Raw genomic sequence first — 10520 nt, forward strand, 5'->3', positions numbered from 1 at the left:
GGATGGATGGATGGATGGATGGATGGATGGGAGACCGGAGAAGGATAGATGGAATTGGAGCTGGATGGATGGAATTGGAGCTGGATGGGAGACCGCTGGCTAGAAGTTGGAAAAATGTTGTCAAACAGCTATTTTGATTGCAACTAGACATTTAATGGACTTTAAATGTATATGAACATGAAGCCTATGCAATAATTTCAACATCAAAGTAAAATGGGCTTTTAGTGAGCACCACTTGTAGGTTGAGTAACAGCACCACTTGTAGGTTGAGTAACGCTAATATGGTAACCTTTTATGTGCCCATCATTGTATTCAAAACTTCGAGCTTTAATGAAACAAAGACTGCACACATTCTTGTTTCATTTGAATCAACTGAACTATGAAATTTAATATACAAAAATATTCCAAGCATTTCCTGATACATTCTGATCAAACAGGGAGTTGTCTGTGGATATACACAGCCTCCCCATCAGTCCCACACACTAAACACTGCTCCAGCACGTCCAGGCTGTTGACGGACAGCGTCTGGCTGGGCAGCACATGGGTCGCCTCCAGTCTACTTTTGCTGGAGTCTCCGGCCAGCCAGGCACTGACCACAGAGTCGTTTTCCCCTGCGAGTGGGACGGTGCTATGAGAGATGACCCTGCTGTTCCAGCCCCCTGAAAACAAACCAGGAAACAATACATTATAATCAACACAAAATACAATAAGAGTGTGTGTGTCGACTCAAAATTAAGAATGAAAAATCTGAACCATAGTAGCTTTACTATAGCCCAGGGGCGATTCTAGGATTTCAATATTAGGAAGGGAAATATATTTTAAGGAAAACATTCCAGGATTTTTCTTCATATAGTGGACTTCAATGGGGACCAAAGCTGCACTGAAACTGCAATGTGGACCTTGAACCCATTGGACACCGACACAGTTGATATCCACTATATGGAGGAAAATCGTGGAAGGTTTTCCTTAAGAACCATAATTTCTCGAGAAAGAAAGACATGAACATCTTGGACGACATGGGGCTGAGTAAATTATTAGGAAATTTGTATTCTGGAGTGAAGTGGTAGACCAAATCACAATTGATTAGTTTTGGAGGGATACATTTATTAGGCGAAGTCTAAATCCAACAATTGTAATCCAATTTATACAAATACTTTGATGGGTGGATGGGATGGAATTAGATATTGATGGGATTGATGGATGGGATTGGAGATGGGTGGATGGATGAATGAGATGGATGGATGAATGGGATTGGAGATGGATGGATGGAATTAGATATGGATAGGATTGGAGATATATGGGTGGATGGATGAATGGGATTGGATATGGATAGGATTGAGATGAATGGATGGGATTGGAGATAGGTGGATGGGATTGGACATGGATAGGATTGAGATGGACGGATAGGATTGGAGATGGATGGATGGGATTGAGATGGATGGATAGGATTGGAGATGGATGGATGGATGGGATTGGAGATGGGTGGATGGATGGGATTGGAGATGGGTGGATGGATGAATGGGATTGGAAATGGATGGATGGATGAATGGGATTGGGGATGGATGGATGGGATTAGAGATGGAAAGGATTGGATGGATGGAATTGGAGATGGGTGGATGGATGAATGGGATGGGGGATGGATGGATGGGATTAGAGATGGAAAGGATTGGAGATGGATGGGATTGGAGATGGGTGGATGGGATTGGGATGGGTGGATGGGATTGGGATGGATGAATGGGATTGGAGATGGATGGATGGGATTGGGATGGATGAATGGGATTGAGATGGATGGATGAATGATAGGATATGGATTGGAGATATATGGATGGATGATTGGATTTGGATGGATCATGACTATTATGACTATAGATGTGAAGGAGTGTTGTCTTACTCTGCAGCAGTGTGCTCATGTCTGATCCTGAAGTGGTCTCCCAGTGGAGCAGAGACCCATCCTCGGAGCATGTGAACAAGTGATTGGGGTTTGAGGGATGAAAATGGACTTCCCACACTGTAGACAACAGATCAGAACCACAGCCCGTGTTATTGAATTGACACGCATCTGAGATTTAAGCCCAAAGACGACACACTTGCAGTACCAGTGCCTGTGCAAATCTCTCACCAGAGAGTATACTGAAGGACAAGACAACGTTACATTCATTTGTCCATGCAAATTATATGCGACTATATTGGATCTGTGCATTAAATCTTAAAGGGACAGTGTCCAAATTGACCTGCTGTCATTATTAATGCTAATCAAACAACAAAAGAGATCTCTCTCACTGCTCTTGACTGAATCACATTTGTAACTTTAATAAGAATAAATGTATATTTAATTTAGTTCAAGTTCAATTTTATTTATATAGCACATTTCCCACAGCCCTCAGGCTGACCAAAGTGCTTTACAGAAGGTCAAGAATAGCATACATACATAAAAATAAAACCAGAACAGAGTAAAAAATAAAAAGCACAACTTTAAAAGTCAAACACATCAGGGTAATCAGTACGCTAAAGAAAATAGAAAAGTTTTTAACAGTGACTTAAAAATAGACAGCGTAGGGGCCAGCCTGATCTCTAAAGGCAGGGTATTCCAGAGTCGTGGCCCTGATACCGCAAATGCACGCTCACCTCTACGCTTCAGTCTAGCGCGTGGAACGACCAGCAAAGCATGATCACAAGAACGGAGTCTTCTGGAAGGAGTATAGGAGTGAAGGAGTTCTGATAGATAGACAGGCGCTTTGTTATGACGGGATTTATAGACGAAGAGGAGAATTTTAAAATCTATTCTCTGACAAATCGGCAGCCAATGAAGTGATCTAAGAATAGGAGTGACATGTTCATATTTAAGGCGCTTTAAATGAAATCTGGCAGCAGCATTTTGGACAAGCTGAAGTCGTGCAATTTGAGATTTAGATATACCGCAATATAAAGAATTGCAGTAATCTAGACGCGATTTAACAAACCCATGAACAGCCATTTCTAGAGTTTTCGGGGAGAGAAAGTTTTTAATTTTAGACAGAAGACGAAGCTGATAAAAACTAGATCCAATGACAGAGGAGATATGCCTGTCAAATTTTAAATGCTGGTCAAAAATAATACCTAGGTTCTGGACCCTTGTCGATCTAAAAGCGGATAAACTTTCTAGCTCAGGGCTTATATGCTGAGTGTTGTCATTGGGACTGAATACAATGACCTCAGTTTTGTCCTCGTTTAAGAAGAGGAAGTTTTGGGCTAGCCATAATTTACCTCCTCTAAACAATGGAGAAGAGAGGTGATCGCAGTTGAATTATTTTACATGACAGGAAGATAGATTTGAGTGTCATCTGCGTAGAAATGAAAGGACACACCATGCTTTCTTAGAATATAGCCCAGAGGCAGCATGTACAGAGAAAATAAAAGAGGGTGCTAAAATTTACACAGTAAAGACTATGCATCGTTTTTTATACATTTTATCACATTTCATTCAGTATTTCTAGTGATTGAAGGTCTTCAGGTCTATTTCATTTGTATCTTTGTTCTGTTGTAGTTTGTTTTCTTTGCTCTTTATCACAATTTGTCTTCAGTGACCTTGAGTGTTTTTTTTTAAGGATAGTATTAGTTTTTTCATAATATTGAAAATGGTGATAAGAATTGACATTTCAGTGCTATCAAAAATGATATCATAAAAACATAGAAAGTAACTACAGAGTGATGTATATCCTTAATGTAAAATAAAATGATGTCAAATCGTCCACCACTTAGCTAACGTTAATTATTTATTTCTATCGTGTCAGAATGCAACCGAGTTCACAAATGAAAACACTAAGATCTAGAGCATGCATTCAGAAGATAGGGTCAATGTACATTTCATGTCAACATTATATTCAAGCATTTTTTATGTCTAGTATACGTGTTTGCATATTTATTTTTGTAAAAGGGTACTGACTTTCTGCTGAATGGGCCTCTATGAGAGAGAAGGGCGTGTTGCCCTGTCTCACATCCCAGATACACAGCATCCCGTCCTGCCCTCCGGTGGCCACGATGTGCTGCTGGTTTGGGTGTTTATCCACACAGTGCAATGGCACTCGGTCCCCGGTGCTGATGAACAGAAAACAGAGGACGATATCAGGAAAGAGACCAACTCAAGGTACACATTTTAGATGGTCTAAAGCAGGGGTCTTCAAACTGGGGTCCTCCAGAAGGTTCTAGGGGGTCCCCAGAAGTCTGCCGAACAATATAATGGTTCATTTCTAATTGTTTATCTCTTTTGTTTGCCATATACATACTTTCAAGATTTGTATAGGTTTGCTTTGTATCTCTCTTGAGTTTTTCCTCAATATAGTCCCCTTTATCTAGCTCACTGGGGTTCTTAACACAGTACGTAAGTATGCTTACACAGACCTACATTATGAAAATTGCTTAAGTACATTTTCATTGAATTTTTTTTTCTTCAGGTTAATACATACAACATTAAGTATAGCCAATTTAAGTTTGGAAACAATATGGTGTATTTATAATGCCGCACCTATTTATCTAACAGTTTAAAAGTTTTATATATATATATAGAGAGAGAGAGAGAGAGAGAGAGAGAGAGAGAGAGAGAGAGAGAGAGAGAGAGAGAGAGAGAGAGAGAGAGAGAGAGAGAGAGAGAGAGAGAGAGAGAGAGAGAGAGAGAGAGAGAGACAGAGAGAGAGAGAGATGTATTTTAGGAAGTGGGTCCCCCATAAAGGTTCCTCATATTTGGGGGTCCTTGGCATCATGAAGTTTGAAAACCCCTGGTCTAGAGTGAATTGGGCCACTTATTGAGATGACCTGAAATGCTGGCAAAAAGTTTGGGCGATTTCTTATCTTAAGAAGTTAAAACATTGCCTGAAAAAAAGATCAATGCTGTGTTCATTAGAAAATGTAATGCAGCAATTTGTGTAGTGGCTATTATTTAGGAAATTAATGATTATATGATAACACTTTAGAATAATAGTCATTAGTGAACATTAGTTAACTATTTTAACATTTACAAATGCATTATTAAAATCTTGTTAACATTAGTTAATGCACTTTGAACTAACAAATTAACTAATGTTAACAAAGATGAACAAATACAGTGACATAAATTAAACTCATGGTTAGTTCATGTTAGTTAATACATTAACTAATGACCATTATACTAAAGTGCTACCGAAAATATCTCTGGTCCTAAAAATACGCACTTTCTTCAAGCAAAAGATACATTTTTCTACGTTGATTTTGATGTGAACAGATGTGTTTCCCCGAGATTTAAATGAATGCAGCTCTTATTTGAGGAATAAAGTATGGGCAAATCATACAGAGAGAGAATCTGTGCAGGACTGTCGCTCTGCTGTCTGAAGTCCCACATCTTCAGCTGACCGATGGAGTTAACCGTGAGAACTTCAGTCGTCCTTAGAAACGTCACCGCATGAATCGTACTGCTGTCGGCATTTTCTGTTGAAAGACAATAACACAGTGCTATTGGTCTTAATCACGATTCAATTGCTCTTTTGGCAGGGTTAGGGGTCAGCATGGGCACCCTGACTGGTCAGCGGCTATGCAAACTGAGATGCTCTGTGTATTCTGACACCTTTCTATCAGAACCAGCATTAAAGGGTCATGAAACCCCCTCTTTCAGCTCAAATCCACCTCATAATCTTTTTGAAAAATGCTACTTAAATGGGTGTGGATGTCGGCGAGAAGAGTGTCTAAGAAAGTCTTAGTATTTCTACTAGGTCCAGTCATTGTGAACGCTTGTCCTTAAAGGGACAGTTCACCTCTAAAATTTTAGAGGTATTAAAATAGACCAAAAAAATTAAAAAAATCACTCACTGCTCTCGAATAAAGTAATAATACAGTAGATTTCAATCATTGTATATTGAAGACTAAGTAGTTTTAATTTTAGCCTACATTTATTCATTAAATTTCTTACTTAAATGCTACTGTACATCTCTAAACTGCCACTGTAAATCTTTATATATATTTATTAGGGCCGGGACTTTAACGCGTTAATTAAGATTAATTAATTACGTGACTTTAACGCGTTAATTAATTACGCAAAAAAAAAATAAAAAAAAATTAACCACACTTATTTTTGCACCGCGGAACGTTTTTCAATGAATGAGTTTCGACGGACCGATTATACTGGAACACCAACTAGCGCTCCGGAGTCACGACAACAACAAACCATTGCTGCGTCCCAATTCGCCTACTTATACTACGTCCTAAAAGTATGTACTCTTTTTGTGAAGAAAAGGTATATACTTTTGAGTGTGTAGCAGAAAAGTATGCAAGCTTCCGGACTACTTTGCCATCTTTAACGGACTCTGTCGCTTAGTTACGTGCATCCCGTCACCGTTTAACTGCCCTGTCAATCATCGTCAGATTCGTCACAGTTCAAATCCTCCACATTCAGTTGAATCTCCTGCCGTATCGGAGAGAAATGTAGCCGCTCGTTGATCTGCCATGTGTGGGTCTTTGTGGGTCCGAGACTCTCCTCATGTGTTTGCAGTTTAAATATAATGATGCATTTAAAAGTTAATGGACAAACGTGTCATTACAAAAGTCCTCAATGTTGCTGCAGGTGAAATATAATGTGGACAACACTGAATAAATATATTTTTGTCAGGTTAAATATAGATAGTTGGTCACTCAAACCCCTTTATCTAAACTTCTCTACTTAACCGTCGGACTCGCACATCCGCCATGTTTGTAGTTTTTTAACGCCTTTTATCCGCGTTTGTAGTTCTAATCGAATCCTCGTCCAACTCGCAATGGGTTGTGGGTAATATCAGCCGTTTGAGTGCCCATCGATCCATACTTCGAATTCTGACCGGAAATAGTAAACCATCCGGGAATCTTTGGAATACTCTTTTCAACATACTACGATTAGAGACATACTAATTCTATTTTCGAATACTATTTAGGATGGATAGTATGCCAATTGGGACGCAGGGCATGAGTGAACATGAGCGAAGAAGCGGGTGAGACCGCTTTGCTTGGCCCCGTGGATGGGAAATTTTGCTTTAAAAAAACGAAAGGATGGAAGCGTCGACAAGAGCATGGTTGTGTGCAATCTATACAACAAGGAATTAGCGTATCACCGCAGCACATCGAGCCTCAAATATCACAAATATGCTTTTGCTACCCTTAATGGCAAACATTGCTCTGGTCTGCTGGACTGAAATAAATGAACTATATTTTGTTGATTAAGCTTATGTATTCAGTCATTATTATGGTATACCAAAAATACATGTGAAAAATTACTTCTTGTTGTTCTCAGGTCAAATATTTATATGCAATTAAAATGCGATTAATTAATTACAAAGCCTCTAATTAATTAGATTAATTTTTTTAATCGAGTCCCGGCCCTAATATTTATTTTATATCATACAATACACTAGGGATGTGTACAAGTGTTTTTTAAGTAAATTTTTAAGTTTAAGTAAGGTTTTTCAAGTCTTTTAAGTAAAATAAAGAAAAATTCTCCTTAACCTCTTTCTGTTCCTGTCGCCTAAGAATAGAATAGCCAAAATGAACCGAAAACCGTGGTAAAAAATCAAGGTATTTATTAAACCGTGGACTAACTGTATTGTTGCATCCCTAGTGGGCACTCATGCGACGTAAGCAATCTGACACACATCCGAGTGAACGAGACAGAGCGAAGTTCGCGAGTGAAGGGCATAATAAAAACCAACTGGAACGCAGCACCAGAATCATGCAGCTCTATTATCCATGCTACAAAGAAAGCCACAAAACACTTACCAATAACACGCACAACTTCAGTCTGATCTGCCTTGTAAAGAATGACCCGACCGTCCTCCCCCACAGACACGATCTCAGGGCTTCGGCACACTATTGCAGTGCAGGGCGAATCATCACAGGAGTACTGATGAGCTCTTTTCCACACATGAGCCAATGACAGAGCCTACATATCACAGGGGACAGGTTTGGCTGTGCACAATCAAATTCATCAGAGGATGACAATATCAGGAAACTAACAAATATAGCAAATACCTGACAGTCCGACTGAAGCTTGAAAATCGTCACAGCCCCATTTGATGATGCAGAAACGAGCCTGTCTTGATCTAGAAACTACACAGATAATGCAAACGAAAGTTTTATTAATCTCAAACTAGTCCACAAATAAAAGATCTCATTCTCGCCGCATCATACCGGATTTAAAGGCACAATATGTACATTTTTTTAGCGGTCGCTTATTCAAAACAAAGACGTGGCTTGATGACAGGGAGCCTTTATTCTGTCAGATGAGCGCTTCCTCTTCTGCTCGTGTGTGTGTGTGTGTGTGTGTGTGTACGCAGGTATGATGTCACATCACTTATTTCTCTGTGTGTATTTTGTTTTTTGAATTCACCAGAAAGAAGAGTCTCTCTGCAATGGCATTAAACAACAGATTATCGCGCTTGTCTGTGTGTGAAGAGTGTGTGCACGAGCCAAAAGAGAACATAAACCCCGCCTACTTTGATTTGATTGGCCATCTCAGTCATTTTGACACTGACGAGCACCGTTAGACCCGAGGCAAACCAGACTAAAAATGTAACTTAAACCTTTTGTCATCCTAACATACAGAGCGCTGCGTAATGAGGTGCAGGAGAGCAGAGCAAAAATATCAAATATCGGGGAGGGGGTCCTGGTCTTCAGTCATTAACTTAAGTTGAATAAAAGTTTTATTTTTCAAGCTGCTAAGACCAACCGCCAGAGTTTTAGGAGAGACAACCACATTTAATGCAGAATCCGCTAAAATATCCCGATATTATATGACAGTAAACGCTCATATACTTTCTATTATTAATCTATTAGAGACCTTGAAGCGTCTGTATAGCCCAATGAGATTGTAGATTGTTCCCATAATGGTGTATTATAGTTCATTTTCATTTTGAAATTAACTAATCCATTATGTGCAGGACAACTCTGGCTTGTTGAAACTGCTCCCAAGAGGGATTGGTCTACATTTTAAGTCTAGATTTACACAAGATAATACAAAGAGGGGAGCATACATGAATTATTAGAATATAAAGACAAGTCAAAAAAATGTTCTCAAGCAATGGTACTACTAGTGATTTCTTAAATTAAAAAGTTTCTCAATGTAAACATTTGCACATGTAGTGAATGGTACAGCTGCCCCTGATCTTCCCTAGAGACACACACACACACACACACACAGTGTGTTGACACTCACCTGTAGGTCCAACACGTCCCCGTCATGCTGGGACTCGCACAGTAACTGAGGATCTTCCTCAAACTCTCCATCCATGCTCGAGACTCCATGATCTCCCACCGACCAGATCGACACCTTGTTGATCTGAAAACACACAATGAATGCGGATTAGCAGCGAAACGCCAGTCAATGTGAGGTGTGTGTGTGTTAGCTCATGATGCGAACTCGCCTCGTTGTCCCAGGATCCCGTGGCGAAGACTTCCGGCTGCTGCAGTGACGCCGCGGACACGGGCCGCCATCGCGTCTTGCTGATCTTCTGAGAGATATATTTGGCGTTAATGCAGTCCATTGGGTCTCGCTGGTGTTGTGTTATTGTGATGCTAGCGTGTTTCACGTGTAGTAGAATGTATCCCGCCAACTCCGCCTAGTACGGCGGCCTCAGAGGACCAAACCGCGATTCGCCTTCTCTTGTGTTTATTGGCCGTTGACAAACCTGATCAAACGCGATTCTTTTTTATGAAAACTAATATTACGTTGATAAAATATGAAAATATGTTTTACTATTATTATAACATTATAACAACGTTATCCTAGTACAGTGTTGAGGGTACCGCATTAATTGTAATAAATTACTTTTAAATTTACAACAAAATGTCTGTTACTTTTTCAAATAGGTAACGAAAGTTACTTGTTTTACTGTTTATTGAATAACAGCTCTCCTGTCTTATGTTAAGAGAAATAAGAAGTAAGAAATTACTCGTCTTCAAAGTCCCTTTAAAGGTGCAGTGTGTAGTATTTGAGGATCTATTGACAGAAATGCAATAGACATTATGAACCATTGTGTTTTTATTATCTTAGAATGAGCTGTTTCTATCAACACACACCGCGGGTCCCCTTACAGCGAAGTCGCCATTTTGTTTCTAAATGCTCGAGTCATGATTAAAAAAAATTCATTTTTCAACCAGGACAAAGCTAATACGCATTCGCAATCCTAAACACTGTTTCTATAGCAACCAGAGCGTTTAACGGCAGGTGCAGTGACACAAAAGGCTTGTTCGACTTCACCTAGCGATGCGCAGACCGATCGGTGGCTGACTTGAAGCACTGCATGCCGGTTAGTAATTTTGTCCGACTTGAGACAGCACCGACGGCACGTGACTGTGACGCATGTCAACAAAGTACCGCGAGAGCGATGCGAGAGCAGGCGGCTGATGCAGCCGCTGCAGATTCTCAAGGGGGACTGCAGGAGGCTGCTCGAGCTCTGATGACGACACAGCTGATCCACGATTGGCCGATTCACCGGATGACAGCGATCACGTGCGTTTGGAGTTAAATCTAAAACCTCATGTTATGCTAATGC

At 40.0% G+C, this 10520-nt stretch overlaps 1 protein-coding gene across 1 annotated transcript; it reads right to left on the reverse strand.

Annotated features, from left to right (window-relative positions):
- Positions 1–285: 285 nt before the first annotated feature.
- Positions 286–9680, reverse strand: nup43 (nucleoporin 43). The gene is made up of 8 exons (XM_067418438.1): positions 9390–9680; positions 9182–9304; positions 7999–8076; positions 7747–7909; positions 5301–5436; positions 3923–4074; positions 1892–2008; positions 286–659 (listed from the first exon to the last, which is right to left on the reverse strand). Exons 1-8 carry the CDS (start codon positions 9507–9509, stop codon positions 430–432), a joined length of 1119 nt encoding a protein of 372 aa, XP_067274539.1. The 5' UTR covers positions 9510–9680; the 3' UTR covers positions 286–429.
- Between the last annotated feature and the right edge of the window lie 840 nt (positions 9681–10520).

The sequence above is a fragment of the Pseudorasbora parva genome, chromosome 15 (genome assembly GCF_024679245.1).
Source record: "Pseudorasbora parva isolate DD20220531a chromosome 15, ASM2467924v1, whole genome shotgun sequence".
Taxonomy (NCBI): Eukaryota; Metazoa; Chordata; class Actinopteri; order Cypriniformes; family Gobionidae; genus Pseudorasbora; species Pseudorasbora parva.